Source organism: Lynx rufus, unplaced genomic scaffold (genome assembly GCF_022079265.1).
Source record: "Lynx rufus isolate CCGP_SWC_20201006 ecotype Redwood Valley unplaced genomic scaffold, mLynRuf1.p SCAF_38, whole genome shotgun sequence".
Lineage (NCBI taxonomy): Eukaryota > Metazoa > Chordata > Mammalia > Carnivora > Felidae > Lynx > Lynx rufus.
The window spans coordinates 724,702-752,384 of NW_025814854.1; the positions used below are offsets into that span (position 1 = coordinate 724,702).

General features: G+C 60.1%; 1 protein-coding gene across 1 annotated transcript; it reads left to right on the forward strand.

Moving 5' to 3' along the window:
• The first annotated feature begins 15,173 nt into the window (after window positions 1-15,173).
• On the forward strand, window positions 15,174-27,066 carry LRPAP1 (LDL receptor related protein associated protein 1). Its single transcript, XM_047094253.1, has 8 exons — window positions 15,174-15,413; window positions 18,579-18,723; window positions 21,423-21,547; window positions 22,409-22,529; window positions 22,745-22,903; window positions 23,906-23,988; window positions 25,419-25,595; window positions 26,910-27,066. The coding sequence occupies exons 1-8, from the start codon at window positions 15,201-15,203 to the stop codon at window positions 26,970-26,972; spliced, it is 1,086 nt and encodes a 361-aa protein (XP_046950209.1). The 5' UTR covers window positions 15,174-15,200; the 3' UTR covers window positions 26,973-27,066.
• The last annotated feature ends 617 nt before the right edge of the window (window positions 27,067-27,683 follow it).

Sequence of the window (27,683 nt, forward strand, 5' to 3'; positions counted from 1 at the left end):
GTGCTGTAGCCCAGGGGGCACCTGTGGGCCTGGACAGACCTCCACCACACCCTCATCCTGCTCCCCCTACAACTGCACCTCATGGCCGTCCCGCAGTCTGGTGTTACACTTAATTCCATCGCCCCTGGAAGACGTAAGAAGGCCCCGAGACCTCCCGAGGGTAATTTTCTTTCCCGATTAGCCAAGTGCTATGTTCTGAGAGATCCGAGCGGCTCCCCCTTGTCAGGGTCCTGAACCGGGATCTCGAGGCCCAAGCTCAGAGGGTCTCCAGGACCCGGGGCACAGCCTCTGGCCGAGCGGGTCCTGGGGCTGGGAGGGCAGGGGGCTGGCGGCCGGCTGGGCTGGCGGTGGGAGGAAAGTTCTGCCCCGGCCCATTTTCCTCACCTGTAAAGTGGGGAAACTTAACTTGCTTTCTGAATTCCCAGAAGCTGAGAGCACAACATAAAAATGGTTTAGGAACGTCGAGTTTCCCCCCCACATAGGAACCATTCTTGGGCAGAGTAACTGGGATTCAAACCCCGAGCTGTGGTTGTTGGGCCGGCCACGGAAGCGGACACAGCCCTCCCACCCGTGAAATGGGAACAAGGACCTTGTCCCGCCACCACACTCTCCCCCGAGGGAAGTCAGACTGCTTCTGGGGCCAGCAGGCCAGGGGAGTGGCCAGGGCACCTCCAGCCTCCAGGCCCTGGGACCAGCCACGCCTCGGCTCTGCACGGGGGCTCCCCAGCCCGTGCTCCTGCTGCCGTGGCCACAGCCGGACGCTCAGCGGTGTCCCTTGCTCTACCCCTAGAGATCAGCAGCACGGCCTCCACCCGAATGCGATGATCAACTCATCTCCAGGCGATGACAACTGTCCGCTGGGGCAAAACTGCCCCCAGCTGAGAAGAAATGACCAGGAGCCAGACTGTCCCGTTTACCGTGCAGTAAACACGGTAAAGGGGTCCCGTTTACTGACCCCTTCTGCAGCTGCGGCATCTCCGGCACAGTCCTGGCCCAGCTCGGCTCCTCAGAACCCCCGTCCAGCGTGTTGCGGACACCTGGCAAGGGCTTGGCGAGGGAGGCAGGGAGGCGCAGAGGGAAGGTGGCCACCTCCAGGCAGGATCCCGGGACAGCCACTCCCACGTGGCCCAGCCGGCAGCGGCAGGCACAGAAGCCAAGCTGGTCCGGGGCTCCCGGAGCCGACGCAAGGCTCCCTCTAAAGAAAAGAATACAAACCTATGGAAATGAAGCCAGGCATCAGAGGGGACGTTGATTCAGAGTCAGAAAAAAAACTAAGACAACTTCCAAGTTTAGAAAACGCAAAACATGGGGCGCCTGGGGGGCTCAGCGGTCGGCTGAGCGTCCGACTTCGGCTCAGGTCATGATCTCGTGGTGCGTGAGTCCCGGCCCCGCGCGTCAGGCTCTGTGCTGACAGCTCGGAGCCAGGAGCCTGCTTCGGATTCTGTGTCTCCCTCTCTCTCTGCCCTACCCCTGCCTGTGCCACATCTCTGTCTCTCAAAAATAAATAAACATTAAAAAAAAAAACCCCAAAACATACAAAACGTGGAGGGAACGGCGTCTTTGCATCAACGAGCCGCCTGATCCGTCTCCATAATCCTTCTTCCTGCGCTTCTTGGCCACATGTTCTCAGGCATCTCGGCGTACGACAGTGTTGCGTCACGTTCCACGGAAGGAATAGAAACAGGACCGCAGTTGCGTTTCTTCCAGCGTGGCTGGTCGAAGCGCGCTGTCTCTCCTGCGTGGTCGGGACGTGCAGAACGCAGCGCCCGGCCCACGCCCAGCCTGGATCTGGCGCCCACGCGGGAGGGTCCCACTTGCGCACAGAGGCGTGGTGCGTGGCGCATCGTTCCGGCCACGGCGCTTGCGTTCTGACCAGGTGTGGATGCTGCTTAGGCCTGCGCACATCCGCAAGCTGCGTGCTCGCCGCGGGGGGAGACACGGGTGTGCTCGCCCCAGCTCCCCAGCTCCGCCCTTGCCCCGCGCCTCCAGGTCGTGATGCTGGAGGGTGTCCTGTGCTGGGTCTTCATGTATAAAGGTGACTGCGTGGTGACACAGAGGTCAATGCCGCTGAAAGCTAAGCTCAGTGTCACAGATCCCTAGAGAAGAGAGGCCTGAGCTTCCGAGGGCCGCGGGGAGGGGGTGGGCGCCAGGCTTGGAGCAAGTGCTTTTCCCCGGGAAAGGAAAGGTAGGGCAGGGGAACCGCTTGGCCAGGGAAGTACTTCCAGCAGGCTCTGCGCATGGGGCTTTCCCAGTCGTCGCTACTCGGCCCCAGGGTGACACGGACCCGGGAGACGGCAGCTTGGTGCGTGTGTCCCTGGGTAAAACGGGTGGTCGGCAACGGCTCCGGATCACGAGGGAGGCACCTGTGCCAGAAAACGCAGCAAGGGAGGGGCTGCGGGAGGCCTGCTGGCGGGGGAGGGGCGCTTGTGGTTTTCACTCCCCCCTCCCTTTCCCCCCCCCCCGCCTCCTCCCTTCCCCCCCTCCTCCCTTCCCCCCTCCTCCCTTCCCCCCCCCCGCCGCTCCTCCCTTTCCCCCCTCCCTTCCCCCCCCGCCTCCTCCCTTCCCCCCTTTCCCTTCCCCCCCCCCCCGCCTCCTCCCTTCCCCCCCGCCCCGGCCCGCCTCCTCCCTTCTCCCCCCCCCCCGCCGCCTCCTCCTTCTTCCCCCCCCCGGGCCGCCTCCTCCCTTCTCCCCACCCCCGCCCCGCCGCCTCCCTTCTCCCCCCCTGCCGCCTCCTCCCCTTCCCCCCCCCCGCCGCCCTCCTCCCTTCTCCCCCCCCCACCGCCGCCCTCCTCCCTTCTCCCCCCCCCGCCCCGCCGCCTCCCTTCTCCCCCCCCCCCCGCCGCCTCCTCCCTTCCCCCCCCGCCCCCCGGCCGCCTCCTCCCTTCTCCCCCCCCCCAGCCGCCGCCTCGCCTCCCCCTCGCCTCCCCGGCCTCTCCCCCGCCGCCTCCCTCCCCTTCTCCCCCCCCCCCGGCCGCCTCCTCCCTTCTCCCCCCCCCCGCCCCGCCGCCTCCCTTCTCCCCCCCCGGCCCGCCTCCTCCCTTCTCCCCCCCCCGCCGCCTCCTCCCTTCTCCCCCCCCCGCCGCCTCCTCCCTTCTCCCCCCCCCGCCCCGCCGCCTCCCTTCTCCCCCCCCCCCCGCCTCCTCCCTTCTCCCCCCCCCCGCCGCCTCCCTCTTCCCCCCCGCCGCCTCCTCCCTTCCCCCCCCCCCCCGCCGCCTCCTCCCTTCTCCCCCCCCCCCGGCCGCCTCCTCCCTTCTCCCCCCCCCCCCCGCCCCGCCTCCTCCCTTCTCCCCCCCCCCGGGCCGCCTCCTCCCTTCTCCCCCCCCCCCCCGGCCGCCTCCTCCCTTCTCCCCCCCCCCGCCCCGCCGCCTCCCTTCTCCCCCCCCGGCCGCCTCCTCCCTTCTCCCCCCCCCGCCGCCTCCTCCCTTCTCCCCCCCCCCGCCGCCGCCTCCTCCCTTCTCCCCCCCCCGCCCCGCCGCCCTCCCTTCTCCCCCCCCCCCCGCCTCCTCCCTTCTCCCCCCCCCCCCCGGCCGCCTCCTCCCTTCCCCCCCCGCCGCCTCCTCCCTTCCCCCCCCCCGCCGCCCCTCCTCCCTTCTCCCCCCCCCCCGGCCGCCTCCTCCCTTCTCCCCCCCCCCGCCGCCTCCTCCCTTCTCCCCCCCCGCCGCCTCCTCCCTTCTCCCCCCCCCCCGCCGCCTCCTCCCTTCTCCCCCTCCCCCGCCCCGCCTCCTCCCTTCCCCCCCCAGGAGCTGCGCTCCCCTCCCCAGACCACGCGGACACTCAGGCACCAAGGAAGGTTCGCGCGTTCACGTGGTTGACGGTCTCCGTAGACACCGAGGAAGCGTTCAGAAAACGCGATTTCTGCGAGAGCGGCCCGAGCTAGAGGAGGGGCCGCGGCTGGGCCGGCGAAGGCCTCTCCCGGAAACCTAGAGCGCCGGTCCAAGTTAGCGGGGAAATGCTGAAAGCGTTCCCTGTCGGATTGGCAAGGAAACGAAGAGGCCCGTGGGCGCCGGCTGCCCTCCGACGTCAGCCGGGATGCGGCGGTCGGCCTGCGTGGCCAGACAAAACCGCCTTTGTTCTCCGGACAGGACCGCGTGTGTGTGTGTGTGTGTGTGTGTGTGTGTGTGTGTGTGTAAGAGGCGCTAAGGAGCCTTCGGAGAAGTGACGATCGTTCGTAGTGGGTTCGGCAAAGGCGGGGGATACAAAGTCTATGTGCAGGACTCAAACTTTATCTCTATGTGGTAGCAACGCTGTTGGGAACGTAAAGTTTCATAAACGGACGTCATAGCAGCAGCGAAAGTATCAAAAATCTAGAACTAAGGTGTAAGTTAGTTTCACTACCAGGAAAATTACAAAACGTCACCAGAGACATTAAAGGAGAGCTAAAGAATTGGAGAGACCATGTTTGTGGAGTAGAAGATGTCTCTCTCTCTCTCTCAAAAATAAATAAACATTTAAAAAAAAATGAACCAAAGAAATTTCTATCCAGATCCTACCTAAGTTTTTGTGAAACTTAACATTCTGATGCTAAGATCTACATGGAAATACAAATTCGACTCAGCAAACATTTACGGCTCCTGGTACTCGGGATACATCAGAAAATACACTCATCAGAGACCCTGCCTTGTGCAGGTTTCGTCCCAGCAGCGAGACCCTCGAGGAACACTACCCCAGGAAGCGGCTTACCCAGCATGGCCGAAGGGTATAAAGACTTTGTGGAAAATGAACAGCAGGGCAGGGTGAGGGGCAGGTGGGCTGCTGGGGGTGCGGGGGGTGGGGGAGACTTTGCCGAACTAGCAGATGGCTGAGGGGGACCTCACTGAAGGTGACATTTGCAAAGCACGACAACAGCTCAAACACAAAGCCAGGAAAGGTGTGAGAAGACATGTTCCTGCGGATGCCAGGGCACGTCGTGAACCCTCATAATCAAGACAGTGTGGGGTCGCTGTGGGAAAGACTAACAAACAAGCAGAACACAATTGTCTGCGTGGACCCCTGATTTAAGACGACGGTGGCACAGCCCCGTGGTGGGAAAAGAGAGGGCATCTCGGTAAACATCACTGGGACGACAGATTGCTTGTGTGATGGGGATGAGAAATTGTGCACCTAAATCCATCCTCAAAAATGCATTCCAGCTGGATTAAAGACCGAGCCATAGGGGGGCGCCTGGGTGGCGCAGTCGGTTAAGCGTCCGACTTCAGCCAGGTCACGATCTCGCGGTCCGTGGGTTCGAGCCCCGCGTCGGGCTCTGGGCTGGCAGCTTGGAGCCCGGAGCCTGCTTCGGATTCTGTGTCTCCCTCTCTTTCTGCCCTCTCCCACTCACTCATGTGCTCGCTCGCTCTCTCCCTCTCTCAAAAGTAGATAAACATTTAAAAATTTTGAACAAAAAAAAAAAGGAAACTACTGATAATTTCAAGTACATTAGACTGTGTATCAAGATGCACTGTTGAAAGAGTAGAACCAAGCCATGGGGTCGGAGAAGACCTTTCCACGCATAAAGCTGATGAAGCACTAATGTCTACGATATATAAAGAGCTTTGGTAAATCAACGAGAAAAGGCAAAAGCACTAGGGGGAAAATAGAGAGCGCTCGGGTGGGATCTTCCCGGGGGGGGGAATCCAAATGGCTGGCCGGGATGAGCCAGCGGTGTACCTGTATCACGGCCGGAACTGTTAGCGAGCCCACTGGGAACTGCAGAACCACTAGGTGGGGACAGCCTGAGGACATCAAGGGCCGGCAGGAACATGGGACCCCCTCGGGAAACGCCATTGCCCCATCTGCTGAACCCGAGGAAATGCAAACCGTGTGACCCAGCAAGTCTACTCTATGTGAACTCTCCGTACTCCGACAAGGCGCGAGCTTCTATAGGCCTGTCCTTAGCAGCATTGCTGACAGTCGCGAGGTCGCGAACGAGCCAGACGGCCGGCGGACAGGGTGAAGGGAGTGCAGTGTGTTCCCAAGGTCCGAATGATGTTCAGGGGCCACGAGAGCACAGGAACCAGCGCTGCTCGGAAGGTGGGTGAGTCTCACCGACGGGACTTTGACGGAGGAAGAAAAATGCACAAAGGGCACACATGGCACGATTCCAATTCCATAAAGTGCACCCCTACACGGTGCCACCAGTGGTGTAAGACTACAAAGAAGGTGACAAAAAGCCACTACCGGTTTACAGCACGAAGGGGAAGGCGGGGCTTTGTGGTGCGGAGGGGGTGGCGGGGGCCGGTGGCCTTCCGTAGCTTTCTTAACCGGGCTGGAGCCAGGGCCAGACCCTCCCTGGGAGGCAGGGGTCCTGATGCAGTTCACGATCACTGCTATTAACGCTTTCACCTGCGCCCCTTGAGGGGCCCTCAGAGCGGGCAGGCGGCCAGGCGTCTCCACTTAGAGACCAAGACTCAAGTGTCAGCGCAGAGCACTCTCTTCAAGGTCCGGGTCTGGGATCCACAGCGACTCCCTCCGTCTTGAGACGACAGCCGACAGCCGTCAATACCAGCTGGCGACCACTCACAAGAACTTGCATTTTCCCGGCTACTTGCCTTGGAAGGGGAGCCCCATGAGGGCAGAGAATCCCGTGCCTGACACACAGGGAGCGCTTGGCAAAATCCGCCCTGAGGACGAACAGGCTCCTGGTTTACGGCAAACACCATGGAAGCCGGACTTAGAAACGCGGTGCGGCGGGGCAGGAGGAGGTCGGAGAGAGTCGCCACCGTCACGCACCCTCGTGGGCTCAGATCCTGCCTCTGCACCTGTGCAGCTGTTTGACCGCCAGCAAACGACCTCCCCTCTCCAGACCTTCGTTTCCTCACCTGTGAACTGGGGGTGCAGTCCTGCGCCACAGGATGCTTCCTAGCAGGGTACCAGACACAGCCCACCCCTCGCGGCCCACGCGGCCCTCACCGCCTCCCTCGTGGGCAGGAGGCCGGCGGCCCTGTCCCCATCCCGGAGACGGCCACACGGCCCCAGGAAGGGGTGTGAGCTTCCTGAGACCATGCACACATCCCTCCCTCCCATCGTCACGAGACGAAGTCCCTTCCCCACATTCCACAGCTCGTTGAGTCGGGGCCTTGGGCACCGGGCTGCTTCGTAAAGCACTTGGCGCCCAGGTGGCGGCGGCTGGGGCACCGAGCACAGGTTCGCCCCGAGACCCGGCGGCACAGTGGGGACCTGGCGGCATGGTGGGCCGGGGGAGGGTGGGGGGGCTGGGCCCAGAGCCCTTTCAAGTGCCCCTCGCATCACAAAGAGTCACGCGAGAGGACTTAAGTATGTGCCTCCCTGGGGGAGGCTGGAGCGCAGAGGAGGGTGAACTCTTATAAGAACATCAATTTTTTTAAAGCCTATTGTCAGTGATTGCTGTTCTGCACCAAGTTTCAGCCTGGTGGGAGTTTCATGTCGGAACTACGAAGTGGGCGTCTACAGCGGACAAGATAATTGTCCTTGTGTGGGGTGAACAACCGAGCGATATCCAGGCACCCGGGTGGGGTGCTTCCCGGCTCGGTCAGCACAGGATGCTCCAAGGAGGGCGAGGGGCACTGGTGCAGGAGCCCAGGGGAAGGCAGGGGAGGGGCCCCCACATCCCCTCCACAGCTACCTGCCTGGGGAAGGCGTCTCCGGGCCAGCCCCCACCTCCTTGGGAACATGATGCCTGAATGGGCAGAAGCGCTGGATGCAGGGGGAGTGGGGGACCGTCTGGAGCCTGGAAAAGGAAGCTTAGAGCTGCCGACCTCAACCAGCCTCCTTTGGCCAGCAGATCCCACCTGAGTCTCTCGTGGGCCTGTTCTGGATCTGAAGTGGGTATGAGATCTTCACCATCCATTCCTTTTTCCATCGTCACCAGGGATGTGGCACCTAGTTTTTGAGAAAAGGCAGCCTATTCTAGGACTGAGCTGGGAACAAGGGAGGAATTTATCCTTCATCCTTCCATCTATCCATCTGTCTTCTGTCTTTCCATCAATTTATCCATAGCCCTTCATCTATGCATCCATCCATCCATCTATCCACCATCCATCCACCCACCCACCATCCACCACCCATCCACCCATCTATCCACCGATCTATCTATCCATCCATCCATCCATCCTTCCTTCCGTCCATCCATGCATCCATCCATGCATCCATCCATTCATCCATCTATCCATCTATCCATCCACCCATCTATCACCCACCAATCCCTCTCTCCATCCATCCACCCATCCATCCATCCAACCATCCATCCATCCATCCATCCACCCACCCATCCATCCATCCATCCACCCACCCATCCATCCATCCATCCACCCACCCATCCATCCATCCATCCACCCATCCATCCATCCATCCATCCACCCATCCATCCATCCATCCACCCACCCATCCAACCATCCATCCATCCACCCATCCATCCATCCATCCATCCATCCATTCTTCCACCACCCACCCTTCAATCCTTCCATCCATCCGTCGATCCATCATCTACCCATGTATCCATTCATCCATCATCCATCCTTTCCACAAACTTTCACTGAGCAACAATTCTGGGCAACGGGAGATAGAGATGCAGGAGAAACAACTGATCCCAGAGAGCACACGGTCCAGAGGGAAGAGGATGCGGACATAGGCACAAGACAAAGATGCAAAAATGGCCAGCCTGTGGTCCACATCCTGGGGGGACAACTTGGATCACTGGTCTGAGGAACGGAAGACTCAAGGAACTGGACGTTGTTGCCAGCAGTGTTGGATGCCCGCCATGGCAGCTGGCAGGGGAGAAGGTGGACAAAGGGGGTGATAAGCGGTACACACATGGTGAGGGGGTCAGCAGTTGGTGAGATTGGGGTGTGGTGAGTCCCAGCAGCTGAAGTTGCCGAGGCTGGGCACGGGGCAAGTCAACCAGACAGAGACAGGGTGGTGACTGCTGAGTGGGTGCTTGAGACTGTGTTTAGGGAGCAGGGAGAATTCACGGTCACAGTCACAACACCTGGTGTGTGGCCATGAGAGTGGGTGACTGGCATAGTTGGGGTTCCAGAGGAGAGCAGGCCAGGGTTGTGGAGGGATCACCCACCTGGGGATGGGAACCACCAAGGACTACAAAGGGAGAAGCATTAGAGAGAGAGCAGTGCTGTTTTTGAAGGACCAGCGAGCACCCGTTTTCCGTTAGAGCAGGGTCAAGGGCACGTTCCGACAAAAGGTTCAGGAAAAAGGGATGTTGCTCGTGGCTGGTCATCAGTTCAAGAGGGCACCATAGAAGGTTTTAGGGGCTAGGGAGTGGTGGGACAAGGGGTCAGAGAAGGGGGTATCCAGAGCTATAGGACAAGAGCTGGCCTGGGGGACTTGAACTTGACATCCAGAAGGAGAAGGAGCAGACCCAGATCAGTCCTCGGGTCTGCGAGGCAGATGGCAGTGGGAAGCAGTGAGGGTCACGGGTTTTACCCACGGGCCTCACTCCTGCCGGGAGCCAGCTGAGGGTGACCTTGCCACAAGGCGCCTCCTGAAGTCGTGCCATTTGTTTTGCTCAGAGAGACGTCCTGCAAGCAAGCTGCCCCTGCTTTAGCAGGTGACACATTCGGCCTGGATGCACCTCTTCCTGCAACACAGGAAAGCCTAGCTGTCCGTCCTCCTGAAAGGCGAGGGCCCTCGCCCTGGGGCTCCCTGGCACCATGTTTGTGTCTGGACATACACCCCTTCACTCTCACTCGGCTCCACCCAGAGCCCTCCGCATCCAGCCTGGGCCAGGGGTGTGGGAAAAGGGTGGTTGTGCCGCTTGAAGAAGGCTTTGGTTCTACTGTGGCTTCTCTCTCCCTGCGAGTTTTAGGCCTCGTATCCATTTTTTTTTAATGTTTTTTTTTTTTTTTTTGAGAGAGACAGAGACAGAGTGCAAGCAAGGGAGGGGCAGAGAGAGAGGAAGACACAGAATCGGAAGCAGGCTCCAGGCTCTGAGCTGTCAGCACAGAGCCCGACGTGGGCACATGAACCGTGAGATCATGACCTGAGCCAAAGTTGGGCGCTTAACCGCCTGAGCCAACTCATTTGCATATCTGGAATATCTTTATTAAGAGACTCTTGTTGATATTTACATACTTTCTTGGTAGTTTGGCTGGGTATAGAATTCTAGGTCACAGGTCGTGATCCTTCAGCAATTTAAGATTCACTGGAACTGTTGCTATCAAAAAGTCTGAAGGTTCTTTTATACCGTTTACTGATTTTTCTCCTCAAAAGCTTATGAAATTTTATTTTTGCCTCCAGTGTTCTGAAATGTCACATTAATCTGCCTCAGTGTGGGTCTATTTTTATTCATTGTGAAAGGCACTTGATGGGTCCTTTCAACCTGGCAACTTCTGTCCTCCGGATCTGGAAATTTGTCTCGAATTATTTCTTCAGTCGTTTTACTGCTCCTCACTTTCTCTCTCCTTTCTTTTTGAAACTTCTGTTAATCAAGCTCCAGGTCTCCTGAATTGGAAATCTAGGGTTTCTTCTTGTCTATTCTTTTCCTATCTGTCTTCTCTTCATCCCTTCAATCTCCTTTATCAGAGATTTCTTCAATATTATTTTCCTATATTCTAGTTGGGTTTTTATTTCTGCTCTCATGTTTGTAGTTTCCAATAGCTGCTCTTGTTCTCTGAGTTATGCATATTTTCCTTCTAAGACATCATATGTTACATGTAATTCTACAATTGTGTGTGCGTGCATGTGTGTGTTCTGTGGATCTCACGCCTTCTCCTGTCTCTGTGAGGGTGACAATAGTCATTTTTGCCCCTTTTTTCTCCCTGCACGGTTTTCGTTTTCTCTTAGTTTTGTTGTTATTGCCTATTTGTTTTAGCCCCTCTATCTGTACGTGTCTCTGCCTCTCTCTTCCACATTAGGAGCTGTCCTTAGATTTGCACGAATCCTTAGCTGACTGCCCATGACCCTGCATGCTTGCATGAGATTTGTTGACGTAGGACCTCTCAGCGTAGAGTGATCTTGGTGGGACCTCGTTGGGTTAACTCTGCGGCCAATATCTTCGGTTCTTTCCTATTGAGATGGTCTGACTCAACAGAAACATTTCTTCTAATCTTCGATCTGGAGGCTGAGGGCCCAGCTGAGCAGGGAAAGAAGACAGGAGCCTCAACCGTCCGCATCCAGGATGATTCAGTCCCTGCCGTACATGTGCACGTGTGTATTTTGTCGTAAGAGAAACTTTATACATAATGAAACCACAGATCTTAAACATACAATTTAATGGATTTTCACGAATATATACACCCCTCTAACCAATATTTCAATCAAAATATCAACCATTTCCATCACTCCAGAAAGTTCTTTTGTGCTTCCTTCCAGTTCATCACCAACCACCAACCACCCCACCATAAGCAACTAATGTTCTGATACCTAGTATCATAGATTATTTTTGCCTGATCTTGAACTTCAGAAAATGCAGTCATATCCAGTGTTCCCTTTTGTTTCTGGCTTATTGAACTCTTCATAATGGTAAGACTGGTCCATATCACGAAGCAGCTCGTTTTTCATTTTTTCTTTTTTTTATATGCGTCTACCACAATTGTTTAACCATTTTCCTGTTGGTGGGTGCTTGAGTCGTTTAAAATCTTTGTCATGAATAAAGCTGCCAAAAACATTCTTGTACAGTCTTTTTATAGATATATGTTTTGATTTATCTTGGGCAACTTAGGAGTGGAATCGCTAGGCTTGATGTGTTCTTCCCAGCTCAGCTCTTTTTTTAATTAAAAAAGATTTTTTTTAAGTTTATTTATTTTGAGAGAGTGCATGCGCATGAGTTGGGGAGGGGCAGAGAGAGAGGGAAAGGGAATTCCAAGCAGGCTCCTTTCTGACACAGTGCAGAGCCTGATGCAGGGCTCCAAACCACAAACCGTGAGATCATGACCTGAGCTGAAATCAAGAGTCAGATGCTTAACCGACTGAGCCACCCAGACGCCCCTCCAGCTCAGCTCTTAACTCAGGCAAAGGACTCAGGGAGCAAAGCATCCTGATGGGAACCGAAACTTCCCCTCAAGCAACAGCAGCTGCCCTGGGGCTAGTAAGACCCCTCCTTTCCTCTCCCCCCACCCTGGCCACTGACCCCAAGACAGTGATCACCCTGACCTTCACTGCCCAGCCGCAAGGACCCACCAACCTTTATCCCACATTTCCTCATAGAAACCTGGCTGTATCTCCAGCACTTTGGAGACAGTGTTTGAGCCCCTCATCCGCTTTCTTCCAAGTGTTGTCCTCCTGCAATAAATTCCTTTCCTGTTTCCCCACCACTCACCTCTCTGCCTTTGGATTTTGTCAGCAGCCGAGTGGCCAAACCTGGTCTTTTTGGAACCCCCCGAGTCGGGTGCTCTCACACCCCTGCACCCCGGTTACAAATTCATAGAACTGAGCCAATCGGATTGGGTCATAGAATAGGTATTTAATTGTATAAGGAACTGACAAAGGGTTTTGCCAAGGGGTTGAGCAGTTTCCACTCCCACCGGCAAAGTATGAGAGCCTTAGTGGATTCATATTTTTCTCAGCATACGACGTTGTGGACCTAACTAATTTTGGCTTTTCTCGTGGGCATGAGGCAGTGTGCTGAATATTAGGGATACGGGGGGAGAGCGTCCTTACATTCTTTTTAAGGTGAAATTGCTCAACATTTCCCCAATGAAGTATGATGTGCATTCTGCATTTTTTGTAGATGCCCGGATTCAACTGAGAAGGTCCCCTTCCGTTGCTAGTTTGCTGAGTGGTTTTATCGCAACGAACGGGTATTGGGTCGAGCACTTCTGCTTATTTGTGAATGTTACCCATTGGTTTTTTTTTCTCTTTTATTCTATTAATAAAGAGAATTACATGGACCCATTTGCAAATATGAAGCCAAACTTCTTTATGTACTGTGGAATCCCATTTGCTAATATTTTGTTATGGATTTTTGTGTTCGTGTCTGTGAGGAATGTTGGTCTGGAATTCTTTTGATCAGACTTGTATTTTAAAAGGCTAATTCTGGGGGCGCCTCGGTGGCTCAGTTGGTTAAGTGTCCGACTTCAGCTCAGGTCTTGATGTCACGGGTTCGTGAGTTCAAGCCCCGTGTGCTGACAGCTCAGAGCCTGGAGCCTGCTTCGGATTCTGTGTCTGTCTCTCTCTCTCTGTCCCTTCTCTGCTCATGCTCTGTCTCTTTCTGTCTCAGAAATAAACACTAATAAAATAAAATAAAATAAAATAAAATAAAATAAAATAAAATAAAATAAAAGGCTAATTCTGGTTGCTGTATCCAGAACAGGACTCCTCAGGAAACAAGGTAGAAGCAGAGAGGCCAATAAGGAGATCTTGAATCTATCCAGATGAGAGGCGGCTCAGTAATTAGGTGGCTTGGCAAGTCAAACTCCATCTTGTGGCCTTCACTTATCAGTTGGTGAAATAAAGACGAGTACAAAGGAGTTGCTTATAGGAAGCAGGGTAGGGCAAGAAGTTATTAGCAAAATAAAAGAAAGGTTTGTTTCAGGCAAGGTCACCTTCCCTTAGGCGAAGGGCTGGTGTCTTACTACATACTTGACCTCAACATCCTTTGGAGGATGGAGTTTTATTTCACTGGTGCTGACCGGAAAATTCCTGGCTGACCAGTTACAACTACATTTCTGGGGGAGGTTGGAACTGCAGTTAGGTTAGATGTTCAGCCCTGGTTTGGTGACCTGGCCTACCACGACTCCATTTTCAAGCTGAAGTTCTCTTGTTAACAGAGGTGGCCATATGATGTCTTCTAGGCAGTAGAACGTGAGCAAAAGTGATAGGCCTGGCTCTCCGACTCCCTCCCCTGTGATATCCTCTGTGCTCTCTCCCCTTGTGCCCATGGGGAAGCAATCTTCGAAGCCCCGTGTTGACAATGGGGCGGCCTGGGTCCCCTTATCACCACCCAGGGGACAACTGACTGTTGGTCAGTCTTGAACAGGGAAAAGAAAAGACCTCTATCCTCTTGGGGCCTTTATGCATTTTGGAGTTTGTTATAATAGTTAGCCTAAGCTAACTAATAAACAGGATAAGTGCGTTAAATGCTAACAGCAGCTGGAACTTGCGTTCTGGCTAGAGTGGAGCACAGGGACTGAACTTAACCTTTGTTGGAAACAAAACTGAACAACTGAACAAGACATACGAAATGATTGCTCCCACGATGCTAGGCATCAGGCGGGAAGGGTAGCAGAGCACTCCTTGACCGTGACCCTTTCGGACAACACAGGGTGGCAGGATTCCTCCCAAGAGGCCCAGGTACTCTCCACCCCCTTCCTTTGTCCTCCTCTTCCCTCCTTATGGGGATGTCCTCCCTTCAAGGCACAACACTGCCACCCTGGGAGGCCTTTCAGGTCCTTCTTAGCAGATGGGCTCACCCTGTCCCTTCTGCCCTTAGCAGATGGGCCCCGAAGCCCCTAGCTGGTGCCCCTACTCAACCATCTACCTCAAGCTACCTGAGGGCAGCGGCCTGAGGTTGGCTCCAGGGCACCACCCAACCCCAACACGCGGGCTCCCTAGGGTGAACTTTGCTGTAACAGGGTGGGGAGAAATGAAGCAGGTACACACGCATCTCTAACACAGAAAAAGTGCGCAGAGTTAACTGTTAGGGATGCAGTTCAATGACACTGTTGGGGTGCAGGCGCCCCCCAGTCTGGGGGAAAGGCTTCGGCGGGGCGGGAATGAGAAGCCCAGACACCTGGGCCGGCCTGGGACTCAGCTTGTCTTCCTCTGTCGAGTGAAGGAGTGGGCTGGGTGGTTCGAAGCGTCCTGACCGCCAAGCAGGGGCCACCTTCCAGGAAACCCACAAGGAAGGCTCCCTGTCGATGCCGCTGACACGGGAACATATCTAAAGCTTCAGCCAGACAGGGTCCCCATCTCTGAACTGTCTACTCTCCCTGCGGAGCAGATGGGACAGGGGCCCGGGGCCATCCTGGAGTCCGCGGCGCGCGTGGTCAGGGCTCGGCCCTCACGCAACCTCGCAAACCCAGGGAGGGCAGCCCAAGTCGCACTCCGCCTAAGCATGGGCGCCCGGCATCACGAGGCCGCGGGGCGGTTGTCTAGGAAACACTCACGTGCCTCCGCAGGGCTTCGCGGGCCTCGTAGTCCGCCGGCGGCCTCGCCTGGGCCGACCGCACAAGGAGGGACTACAACTCCCAAGAGGCGGCGCGGCGCGGCGGGGGCGGGGCCGGCGCGCGGCGGGGGCGGGGCCGGGGCCTCTGGGGCTCTAGACAGGGGGTCTCAGCTGGCGGAGGAGGAAGATGGCGTCGTCAAGGCTCGGAGTCGGGTCGCGCGGGCTCCCGCCGCCGCCGCCGCTCTTGCTGCTGCTGCTGCTGCTCGGGCCCTGGCCGGCGGCGGGCCACGGCGGCAAGTACTCGCGGGAGAAGAACGAGCCCGAGCCGCCGCCGCAGCGCGAGCCCGGCGGGGAGTTCCGCATGGAGAAACTTAACCAGCTGTGGGAGAAGGCCCAGCGGGTGAGCGGCGGCCGGGACATCCTGTCACCTGTGACCCTGGGGCCGCGGGGCCGGGGCGTCCTCTGTCTCCTGCGACCGAGGGGGCCGCAGCCCGCGCTGGCGCTGTGATTCCTGCCTTGGCACGCAGATGCCATGGTTGGGGGTGGGGGTCCTTTGGGAAGACCCTGAACTCCCTTCCGGTCTTGGGAGACCCGACCGGGGCACTCGTGCTACATCATCCCACCTCGGTGTCTTGACTTTCTGTGAGACTGTCCAGTTCCCGTTGGAGGCCAGTGCTTAGAGCTGTAGCCTGGGGGATGGGAACCAGGGTACTTGTGTCCACAGCTGTGGTCTTGTGACATCTTCCAGTGTTGCAAGACTCCAGTGGGGGTGGCCGAGGGCTGTCCTTGGAGCTTTGGGGTTGAGCGGAGCCCTGGTGGGTGCCTCTGGGCAGGAGCCACATGTGCACTGATCCTCTGTGGTCGGTGTTGGCCCTGCTCAGGGGTGCCTGGTGTCCTGGTGGGGGGACACATCCTGAGCAGACCCACGGAGTGCCAGACCCCGTTCTGAGTGTTCCTGTCGGGTTCTTATCGTGGTCTTGTGATTAAAACGTGTTGAAGCCTTGTCCTCAGAGGTGGGAGGGCTAGAAGGGGAGGGGAGATGGAGTCTCCTGTCCCCTGTTCTCTGCACGCCACATTCCTCTGCTGCAGGTAGGACTTAGGAAGGACAAGCTAAGGTCCCTGTCCTGACAGCAGCTCAGAAGCTGTTAGACCTCCTTGAATGGTGCTCTGCACACAGTCACTTCTGGCAGAGGTTTGAGTGAACCCTGGTTCCAGGTGGCTTTTTTGCCCCTTTATTGAGATATGACTGACGTATAAAAACTACGCATTTAATGTATTCATCTTGCTAAGCTTGAAGTTAGGGACACACCTGTGAAACCATCCTCCCCACGAATGCCGTAGAGATATCACTTGTTTCTGATGAGTGGCTTTCTTCCTGTGTGTTTGCTTGTCTCTTAATTATTGATGACTTACTTACCTGTTTAATATTGAACAGGTTCTGTCTTGCGTTTGATTTTCTGCTAACTAGTTCTTTTCCATGTGAGGCGTTAACATTTAACTAAGTTAAAGAGAGTAAAAGAATCTGGGGAGTGTGCCAGCTGTTTGCGTATGAATTCTTTTCCTTTTCTCCTCTTTTTTTGAAAACTTTTTTTGGGGAGTGTGGTGGGTGCGGCCAGAGGGAGAGAATCCCATGCAGACTCCAAGCTCAGTGCAGAGTCCGGCGTGGGGCTCGATCCCACGACCCTGGGATCGTGACCCGAGCTGAAGTCAAGAGTCAGACCCAGCCAGCCGAGCCACCCAGGTGCCCCCCTCTTCCTCCCTTTCAGTGGGACTCGATGCTGCTCTGTCTGGGGCGTTACACGTGGCACGTCCCACACTGAACTCAACGGGCCTCGGTATTTGGGAGGAAGGGCGGCACCAGATCAGAACTGGTCTTTGTGAGATGCAGCGCGTAATTCGGGCCCCGAAGGCTTCCAGCCTGAAGCGCGGTCACACAGGGGGCGTGACCGTAACGCACAGGTGGGCCCGAGTCTGCAGCTCATGGGGCTCCTGGCCGGATGTTGGCCCACTGATTCCCCCCAGGGTCCCGGAGAGGCGGACAGATGAGAAAGTAGGAGGTGAGTGGGGACCACAGTGGAGCCGGCTGGCGGTCAGAGAGCACTCCGGTCCTCTCCCCCTGAAGTCCCCAAGAGGAACGCCAGTGCCGTCGCACCATCCACACGGCACCGGGCCGGGAGCCAGGCCCTCGCCGTCCTTGGCCGCGGGTCCTGATGCACACAGCCCTGCGCTTGCAGAGGGGAGACCCTGTGGGTGCCTGGGCTTTGGTGCTGTGTCCTCGGCCTGGGCGGACTGCAGGCCTGCCTTTCCCAACTCCTCACCACCCAGCGCCCGATGTGCCCTTCCTGGGAAATCAGTGTGCCCCAAACCGTTGTCCTGTTCCTCCGCCCCGGGAGGCACGCAGGTCAGGCAAGGCTGCAGCCCCAGCTCCCCAGGGGCCTGGCGTTCTCCTGCGAGTGTCCACAGAGGGCATCCAGGTGACCACGGGGCCTGGGGTGGAGCTCGGGAGGGCAGGCAGGTGCCATTGAGGAGACTAGGGCATCTAGGTGGGGGCACACCAGAGGCTTTGAAAGGAAGTGTTTTGGGCTTGGGAGCGGTGGTAGGGGTGTGGGTCCCGGGGAGACTAGTGCCTGCCCCAGGACAGCCAGCAAAGGAGGCAGTGAACCCACAGAGCAGGATCAAAGAAACTTCTAGAGAGTTGGAAGAGTTTCCTGCCCTAGGCCCTGCCATTCATTTGGTGCCATCTTCTTACTCCTGAGGAACTTTCCCTGGCTGTTTTTCAAGCTGGTGGACGGGGCCTGAGTTGACAAGTCCCTGGGAAAGGCGGGAGCAAGCTCTGGGTCTCCTCTTGGCCTCCCTGGGGGTTGGGCTTCTTTCCAGAGCCTCGGGGCCACTTAAGACAGCCGCGCGGCTCATCCCGCCTCAGCCCAAGCCGGGTCAGGGAACAGAGAGACAGCACCGAGAGCCTCTTGTTGTGGCGGTGCCATTAGCGAGTGGCTTGCGGGTGGGGGCATCCGTGAGCCTCGTTCACTAACTGGTTTTCTTTTAATGTGGACGTTGTCCGTAACTTAGTGAGCCAGTCTCCCCTAGTCGCGGTTAATTTTCTATCCTATTACATAACACAAGGAAAAGGGAAAGGTTTCCTCCCCGTGCTCTGCATTCTGTCCCTGCATCCCCCCCTCCCCCATATCGGGGGCCCCACGGAGGCCCCCAGCGTCCGGGTGGGAGGCGGGGTGTCCTCAGGAGGAACTGGCAGCCCCCGGGCTCAAGCCACTGGCGGCGGGCGGGCCCTTACTGGGCGTTTCTAGATCATGCCACGCAGTGGACATCTGGTGAGGCTGGCGAGGCTCCGTGTGCGAAGGCCAGCGGTCCTCGTCCCGCGGGGCGGCGGTGCCCTGAGGTTCTCGAACGGGAGCACGTGGGACGTGTTGACTGCCCGGGACCCTGACTCCCGCTGCTCGTGTCTCGTTGTCTCCTGGCCGCCCTCTCTCGGGTCGCCGTCTCCGGGGCTGTCCTGCCGGTTCTCCCTGTGGCCGGTTGTCAGAAACCCTCTGCTCTCGTTCCGTAGCTGCAGCTCTCCCCCGTGAAACTGTCCGAGCTCCATGCAGACCTGAAAATGCAAGAGAGAGAGGAGTTCGCCTGGAAGAAGCTGAAGGCTGAGGGCCTCGACGCAGACGGAGAGAGAGCAGCCAAGCTCCTACGCAACCTCAGCGGTATCTTCCTTTCCTTCTCTGTGTGGGGGGAGCCCTGGCCGCCGATTCTGACGTGGTCCGGGGCGGGTCCTCCGAGGAGCGGCCTTCAGCCGTGGACACGGCTGCCGGGCCGTTTGGGGAGGCTCTCGGCAAATTGCGGGGAGAGTCAGGGCAGGGGTGCCCGGACGCACTGGCACTCGGCGGCTGACGGCCCCGGAGCTGCGTGGCCTGGGAAGGAGGCCGGGGCCACCGAGTTGCCCGTGGTCACCTGGCAGAGTCCATAGGGAGGTTCCCGGAGTCTGGAAGGCGTGGGGAAGTAGATTTCAGGTCTGTACTGAAAATAATTTCTTTTTTTTCTTTTAAGTGTATTTCTGTAATTTGAGGGGGGAGGGGCAGAGAGAGAGAATCCCAAGCAGGTTTCACGCTGTCAGCACAGAGCCCAACGTGGGGCCTGATCTCATGAGATCACGACCTGAGTCAAAATCGAGAGTTGGATGCTTGACCGACTGAGCCCCCCAGGCGCCCCAAAGATAATTTTCTAACAGTTCCGGTGGAACGTAGTGAGCTGCTTGCCGCAACTATGTATTCCAGAAGAGACAGCGGGCATCTGCCTCCGTCTCCCACTGTGCAAAAGACCTGCATCCTCGGGGCTGAGAGGTCATCTTCCTCCTGTCTAGCATGACTCAGCTCGCCGCCCACATGCCCCAGGTGCCCCATATCGGCTGCGTCTTGGGGTCTGCTGTCACTGTGGCAAAGAGCAGAGAGTAGGAGTCACGTCCCTGTTCGCCTGCTCGCTCCCGAGCCTGGAGGCCAACGGCGCCCTGGCCTGTCACCTGCCCCGGGACGTGGGCGCCCTCGCCAGTCCGAGCCTGCTACAGCTCCCCACCGCGCAGCGCCGGGGCGGGGACGGTCATGGCTGCAGGGCCGTGTGTGGCCGGGCCCGGAGGCTGCCCGGGAACGCCCCCCAACCCCTCACGCGGGGAGGCTGGCCTGGAAACACGTGGAACGCTCGTCCTCTGTGGAAACAAGAGTCCTTTCTTGAGACCAGGTGCTCTGTGTCCACTCAGGTCTCTCTGAGGTACTTCCCGTCCCTACTCACAGGTGACAGAGGCTCAGAGGGTAGGTAACTTGTCTGTAGTCACAGCCGTGAGCACCGCAGGATTTGAGGGCAGGGTTTTCTGACCCAGCTGGTGATGTTTACCCAGCTGCCCTGCATCTCTTAACCCCACGAGACCCCTGTGGGTTGTTTGGGTCATACTGTGCGTCTGCTTCTGCGGTGAGGAAAGCGGTCTAACTACTGTTTTACAAGCGGCCGCACTCGAACGTGGCAAGACACATAAAAGGCCAAGGCAAGGGGCGCCTGCGTGGCTCAGTCAGTTGAGTGGCCGACTTCAGCTCAGGTCATGATCTCACGATTGTGGGTTCGAGCCCCGCGTCGGGCTCTGTGCTGACAGCTCGGAACCTGGAGCCTGCCTCGGATTCTGTGTCTCCTTCTCTCTCTGCCTCTCCCCTACTCACACTGTCTCTGAAAAAAAGATAAAGATTAAACAAAATTAAAAAAAAAAAAAACCAACCCAAGCTGAGAGGACACTAGGCATGACTGCCCCCAGCCGGTGTTTGGGGGCTGCTCCCCAGGGCCTGACCTGGAGCTACCAGCAGGAGAGAAGGCACTGGAGGGCCCGGGAACCTTCGTACATCCTCCTTTCTGGAAGGAAGCAGCCCCCAGTGGATGGCGCAGGGCTGAGGCAGAAGAGCGGGAGGGCATAGAAAGGTGGGCCGGCCCCCGTCTCCCTCCGGCCTCCGTGGCCTCCTGGGTGCGGCTCCCAGCCCCGATGGGGTCCAGTCTCGGTGGAGCCATCTGTTTCTGCGCGGGTGGCACGGGTTGCTCGCATGCTGAGGTGATGTGGTGGAAGGACTCCTCGGACCGGGGAGCTGGAGGCCTCCCCCTGCGCAGGCCGCTGGCCGCATCCTGGAGGTGGCCCGGGAGCCTCCGCGTGCCCTCAGTCCCCCCCATCCCGGTGCCATTAGCAGAGCTGATGCCACACCTAGGGGACCACAGAGTGCAGTGTCAGACCAGGACTTGAGACAGGAAAGGGAGGACCAGGCGTAACCGGGTCTGTCCCGGGCTCGCCGGCCTCGTGGTCACCCCGGCCCTGCACCAGCACCTTAGGGAGCAAACCACACTGGACCCGTCGCCTTGCCCAGGCCGTTGGTTTTGACGGAGGGCCCTCCTGTCCCAAGTTGAGTCCTGGACGGGTGGGTCCTGTTCTGTCCGCTCTGCTGCCCAGCCCTCACCACGGCCACCACAGTGTCCCCCGGTGCCCGACGGGGGGACGTGCCAAGGCTCCAGCGGCCTCACCCGTGAGGTGGGCTTCCTGGTCCATGGGGCCTCTTCCGGCTTGAATGCTTGTCTCTGGCTCCGGTTCATGCTGAACCCAGCACTACTGGAACCCAGAACCCTCTGCCTTCCGGGGTGCTGAATGCAGCCTGAGACTCATGTGACGTGTTCTGAGGGGGTCCGGTGCGGCGTCCCCGCTCGGACCTGGGAGGCTGGGGCCAGGCCGAGCCCAACGACATAGTTCTCCCTCCTTCCCCGTCGCTCCTCCCCGTGCTCGGGGGCTATTGCGACTGCTCTGTGGCCAGGTGTGCAGAGCCTGGGCCCAGGGTCCTCTCGGCGCCAGTCGGCCGGTGGCCGGACGTAACACCCGCGTCTCTCCTAGTGATCCTGGCCAAGTACGGCCTGGACGGCAGGAAGGACGCCCAGGCCGTGAACAGCAACTACCTCAGCGACACCGCCGAGGACGACAGCCTGGGAGACCCCAAGCTGGAGAAGCTGTGGCACAAGGTACCCCTCGGGGCTCCCCGAGAACCCCAGGACGTGCTCCCTGGCGTTGAGAGTTAAGGGGAGCTGCTGGGGCTGCCTCTGTCTGCATGGAAGCTCACTGAGAGGGACTCCTGGGGGGCAGTGGTTTCTTCGTGGAGCCGTGAGGCCTCCCTGCCTTCCTGGGTCCCCGGCCAGGGAATCCCACGAGCCGTGTCGCTGCCGGAGCGAGGAGAGCGGGCCGATCACTCGTGAACACCCGGGCTCACGCGTGACACGGCTTTGTGGTTTTCTGTGTCCGGGTAGTTGGGGTTTGAGCCTGTGTGGTGTCTGGTCCAGAGAGCTGCGCTCAGCGCGGGGCGGGCGGGGCGGGCGTGCCGGGCGCCGCTCACCCCCTCGGTCTCCTGAGGGGGGCGGGCGGTGGGACCGGGCTGTGGCCGTGGCGAGTCCCTCCACTCCTTCATCCCCCAGCTGGTGTCTGGACTACACTGCGTGGGGCCGGGAATCGGGATTCTCGCGCTGGTCCCTTGTCCTTGGTCCGAGGGGTGGAGCCGGAGCAAGAGCAGGGGGAGCGGGGGTCCGCTGCGGCCACCGTATCGCCTCGGCCCCGTGGGGCAGGTGGATGGCGAGGAGGTGACTGGCCTGAGGTCCCTCCCCGGGGCAGGGGACGTCGCCTCCTCGGGGATCCTGCCGCTCCCGCACCTCTGGTGACCGTGACCCCTCTGCTGAGCCTGGTGACGTTGCTTTGTATTTTCCCGCCACGTCCCCTGGTCGGACGGTCATCGGGGCGAGAACGGGCGCACACTTGGCACGGGAGCCGGGGTCCCGCCTGGTCTGAGGGGCCGGGCCGGGGCGCGGGCAGGCTCACAGAGCGCGCTCCTCCAGGCGAAGAGCTCGGGGAAGTTCTCCAGCGAGGAGCTGGCCAAGCTGTGGCGGGAGCTCCAGCACCACAGGGAGAAAGTGCACGAGTACAACGTCCTGCTGGACGCCCTGAGCAGAACCGAAGGTGCGCGCGAGACCGCGGAGCCACCCCTGCACGCGGTCCCGCCCCCGTCCCCCTCCCCCCCCCCGGAAGTCAGCAACCCCCAGAGTTCCCGGAGAGCCACCGGGGTCTGCCCAGGGAGCGCGGGCGAGTGCGCCACAGACGGTCCTTCCTGCGGAGGGCGGTCCCGGGCAGCGGGCGCGGCGCGGCCGGCCCCTCACGGCTCCTGTCCCGCGCAGAGACCCGGGAGAACGTCATCAGCCCGTTGGACGTGAGCCGCGTCAAGGAGGACGTGCTGCACAGCAAGCACGCGGAGCTGAAGGACAGGCTGCGCGCCATCAACCAGGGCTACGACCGCCTGCGCCAAGTCAGCCACCGGGGCTACGGCGCCGAGGCCGGTGAGCGGGCGGGCGGCCCCCGGTCCTGCGCCGCGTTCCAGGCGAGCGCCCGCGGCCCCGGCGGCAGCGGGTCCCACGCCACCCCTCCGCGTGCTCCGCCCCCGCGCTGGCCCCCCTGCCCACAGTCCGCTCCCGCCCACGCCCCCTGCCTCAGCCCGCGCGGCCGGCCGGGAACCCTGCCTGGGTGCCCCTTTCCCCAGGCTTCTGGCTCGTCCGTGTGTTCTCCGTCACGGGCTCGGGGAGCGTCGGTGTGGCAGGTGCTTTCCTTGACCTGGGGACGCGGCAGGTCGGGGACACGGTGCCGGGGCCGCCCACGCGGTGCGGGTAACTCTGACCGCCCCTCCCCTGCCCCTTCCCCTCCTCACCTGAACCACTCCTTCCCAGGAGGGACCCAGCCTACGACTCTGCTTCCCCTGTGGTCCCCCCGGTCCTTCGAGAACACTCCCCACGAAGCCCGTTGAGGGCCCAGGGCAGGAAGGGTCCGCTGAGGGAGGGGCGGGTGGCTGGGCCTGGCTTGCTCCCGGCTTCCTCCAGGGCTGGAGGACAGGTGACTGGCCCAGCAGGGCCCCCATCGCCATGTCTTCACAGGAGTGCTGGCTGGGGTCAGGGGTCCCTTCCAGGTGCTTGGTTTTGCCCTGGAGACAGGACGGGCAGTGGCCTGAGTTTCAGCCCAGAACCGTGGGTGGCCTGGCACAGTCCTGACCCAGAGGCCCCAAGACTCCCGCGCCCTCTCCCCCGACTCCTGCCCGAGGTGGCTGTGCACCAAGGGAGACCCTCCCTGTCGGAGGTGCGGGTTAATGCTCGTGCGCAACCCGGGGCAGTGAGCGTCGCCAGGGCCGCGCGCTAACGGGGCCTTGAGCCACAGACTGAACGCACATGGGAACAGCGCTCAGTGTGCTTCCCGAGGACACCGGACGCACGCGTGCCCAGACGTGCACGCTGCCCCGGGCATCGTGGGGGGTGCCGCCGGAGTCACCCGGCCTGCTTCTGCCTTTCTGCCAGAGTTCGAGGAACCCCGAGTGATAGATCTGTGGGACATGGCCAAGTCCGCCAACTTCACTGAGAAGGAGCTGGAGTCCTTTCGGGTAAGCAAGGTGCCCGGAGACGCCGGCGCACGGTACCCGGTAGCGCCTTTTAAGCTTCGGGCTGGCGTGGCGAGACTCTTCCCCGCACCGGATTGACACAGGCCAGGGTTTTCACAGGTTTTCTTCCCTGTTGTCCCCCGCGTCCCTCACCGTGCTGGCTGGCAGCCATGTGGGACCTCCGTGTTCACGTCTGCACAGCGCTGGCCTCCAGGGAATGGAGGGTCCGGCTCAGCTTTGGGTGCGCTGGGTCTGAGGACAGAGGGCTGGTGAGGAAGCGCGCGGGTCACGAAGGCCGGGAGGAGAACGGCAGACCCTGCCTGTGGCCCTGGCAGTGGGCCCAGGGGGAAAGGCCTTTGGGTTCCCTGAGTGTCGCCTCTGCGGGTCATGCTGTGACCAAGCCGCCACAGGCCAGCGGGTCGGGCATCAGAAGGGCACAGGCGAGAGGCTGCCGTTCGCTAGGACAGGAGCCTGGGGGTGTGGGGCTCCGAGTAGGGCCCGTGGGGTGAGAGGTCATTCTGAGATGTGGGCCCTGGAGGCCGCTGCTGAGCTCACGTGTGCAGGGTGGGCCCACAGTCCCGGGGTCAGGGAGGGCAGAAAGGGGGGCCTCCGAGGAGTCCTCGGCGGGCGGGAGAACCAGGACGCTACGGCAGGAGACGCAGCAGGGAGGGCGGCGGGTGCCCAGCAGAGGTCCCTATACCGGCGTCCGTCTGCAGCTGGGTGGGCAGGCCCGTCCTTGTGGAGCTCGGCCCAGTTCAGAGGGGAGCGTGTTGTTGGCTCTCGTGGGCCCTGGGCAGGGCGCTTGGCCCCCCTCGGAGGTCCCGAGGGGTTGACCAGTTAGCCGAGACCAGGATGTGGGGGATTAGCCAGCGAGCCTGACCCGAGAGCGCTGTGCGGGCAGGAGGGGCAGGAAGGGCAGGAAGGGCAGTGTCGCAGAGCCTTCCCAAGCTGGTGGCTGCTCCAGAAGGGACAGACGGCCACGGGGACAGAGGAGAAGACCGAGCAGTGCAGTCGTGGTCGAAGCCCAAGCCCCAGGTGTCAGGCTGCATGTGGGGTCGGGGCCAGAGGGAGCCAGGTGCCCGGCAGGTTCCGTTCGCTGAGGGCGGGGTGCAGGTGCCAGGTGTGGGCAGGTGGCCCGCGAAGGCCGTCAGGTTGTGGCGGGCGCCTCCGCCCGTGGGCGTGCTCCCCTTCCACCTTCCCGATCAGGTGGCAGTGGGGATGGCCCCCTGGAGCTGCCCCGTCAGGCCGCACGTGGAGGGGCTCGGTGTGTGCGCCCTCAGGGGGCAGCCCCCTGCTTCCCGCGCTGAGCCCCATCCCCACTGGGACTGGGTCTGTGCCCCAGGTGGGTGGCTGCCGCCCATGTTCTGGGGCAGCGGGGAGGTCTGCCCGGGGAGTCCGCTGGGGGACAGTCGGCTGTTCAAACGTTATTCTAGGAGGAGCTTAAGCACTTTGAAGCCAAAATTGAAAAGCACAACCACTACCAGAAGCAGCTGGAAATCTCTCACCAGAAACTGAAGCACGTGGAGAGCTTCGGGGACCAAGAGCACGTGAGCCGGAACAAAGAGAAATACGCCATGCTGGAGGAGAAGACCAAGGAGCTGGGCTACAAGGTGGGCGCGCGGTCTGCGGGGGGCCGGCAGGTGACCGTCACATCTGCACCAGGACCGCGGCCTCCCGGAGAGCATCCCTTCCCTGGCCCCGTGTGTGCACCGCTCCCTCCTCCGCGGAGGCGGGGGGGGGGGGGGTCGTCAGCGCCTCGGGGCGCCTGGTGGGGGCACCTGCTGCAGCCACACGCCTGCTCCCACCGGGGCAGGGCCGAGCCCTCTCCTCTGGGCCTGTTTAGAGTCAGGGACACCTGTGGACCAACTCGTACTCTCGATCAGGTGACCCTGTGTGGGACGTGAGCGAGGGCCTGCGCGTGTGGGACAGTGGCTTTGGCACATTCGCGTGCTCGCGGCAGGGGGTTCCCCGAGAATCTGGTGTGGTGCGTGTGGAGGCCTCGTTTGGTCTCATGAGGATGGGAACCGTCCCAGGGCAGCGGCAGGTGGCCTGAGCAGAGTGAGGTCACTCTGGGGCCAGTTCGGTTGTTCCCGGTGACCTACAAATCACGTTCCCGTCCAGGCACGGAGGTTGGGCTCTTGACGGAGGAGAGCCCCTGGGTCAGACTCCACAGGAAAAAGGCAGCAGGGCAGTGTGGACGCTTGGAGGAGGGCTCGAGCCTAGGCTGTTCCTAGGACGTATGGAACACTCTGGAAACAGATGGGGTGGGTTGTCTCTGGAGGGAGGGAGGAGGGATCTTCTGTGCCTCTGAATGTGGAGCCACACGGTGTCCTACCTGTTCACACTCAAACTTTGAAGTGAAATAGGGCAGAAGCAGCACCGAGCGTGTGTGTGGGTGCCTGCGTGTGGTGCAGCGTCGGGGAGGAGGCAGGTGCCCGCAGTGGAGGTCGGTTCCAGAGTGCCATCGCGGGGCAAGAATTCCGAATCCGCTGTCGTGGGGGTGTCCACGCACGCAGCAGGAAGTCTGCGTCTGTGGTCCAGGAAGCAGGCCTGGGGAGGGCAAGCAAGCTTCGCCGCTGTGGGAGAAGGGCACGTGCCGGGTGGGAAGCGGGCGGAATGGACCCCGTGGGGCCGCGGCCGACGGCGGGTTCCCAGAGGGAGCCGCTTCTGAAAGCCAGCGGGGTGGACGACAGATACGTTTCTCTTGTTTTCCGGGGTGATCTGTCTCCCGCTGCGTGTCGTTAGTATTTGGTGGTGGCGTCCCAGCCGGTGTTCGCTGCTTTTGGGATTTGGTTTTGGCCGTTTCCGGATGGGTGGAATTGTAAATTGAGACAAGCAGGAAGCCCAGGGGTTTGCACTTTAAGACTGCGCGCGTGGTTGTCGGGCGCATTGCCGCTGGGCTCACACTGTGCCCTCGTTTCCAGGTGAAGAAGCACTTCCAGGACCTGTCGGGCCGCATCTCCAGAGCGCGCCACAACGAACTCTGAAGGCCGGGGAGGAGCGGGGCGCCGGGCGGGGTCCGCCCGAGGACGGGCCCGGGCGCTCCGTGGCGGCGCTTGACGCGAACAGAACCTTGGAGGAGGCGTGCTGGGGACTGGCCGGGCGTCCGTGGTGCGGGAGGACGGCTCCGACTCCCCGAGTGCCCGATGGGGGCGTGTCGGACTCGTGAATCTGCCCCTGGAGATACCGCGTCCGGAAAAACATGTCGCGGGATTTAAATCGTCTGGCGTGATCTGACGCGTCTTGGTGGTCTCACTGCACCTGCGTCTTGTTTCTCTTTTGCCCCCACACCTCACTCCCCGGCTTCTCTGTTACGTGATGTGGGAGGGGCCCGGGGTCCCAGGGCCCCAGGGCCACGGTCCCCCTGGTTTGATGATTTGAGTTGAGTTGGGGGTGACCTGGCCCAGGCCCGCTGGGGGCTCAGCCGGCATCTCCCTGCCCGCCTCTGTGGCTGGACTTGGGAAGAGCCCACGAGCCCACGGGGCCTCCGTGTCCAGCACGAGTGCCTGACTGTGTCGGGGGTGATGGCTCTGCGGGACCATTCTCTGGCCTCACGGCAGACGGTCCACACAGGGACCTGACACGCTTCTCAGAGCTGAACCTGGAAGAGGCTCGACCCCAGTGCTGCCCCGCGGCATCAGCCACATCCGGGTCTCAGCGGGAACGCTGGGGTCCGCCAAACAGTCCATCCCTTTGGC

Coding starts and splice junctions, on each gene's coding strand:
- LRPAP1 (XM_047094253.1), top strand. CDS start 15,201: ATGGCGTCGTCAAGGCTCGGAGTCGGGTCGCGCGGGCTCCCGCCGCCG. Junction 15,414..18,578: donor TGTGGGAGAAGGCCCAGCGG/GTGAGCGGCGGC, acceptor CTCGTTCCGTAG/CTGCAGCTCTCCCCCGTGAA. Junction 25,596..26,909: donor CCAAGGAGCTGGGCTACAAG/GTGGGCGCGCGG, acceptor CCTCGTTTCCAG/GTGAAGAAGCACTTCCAGGA.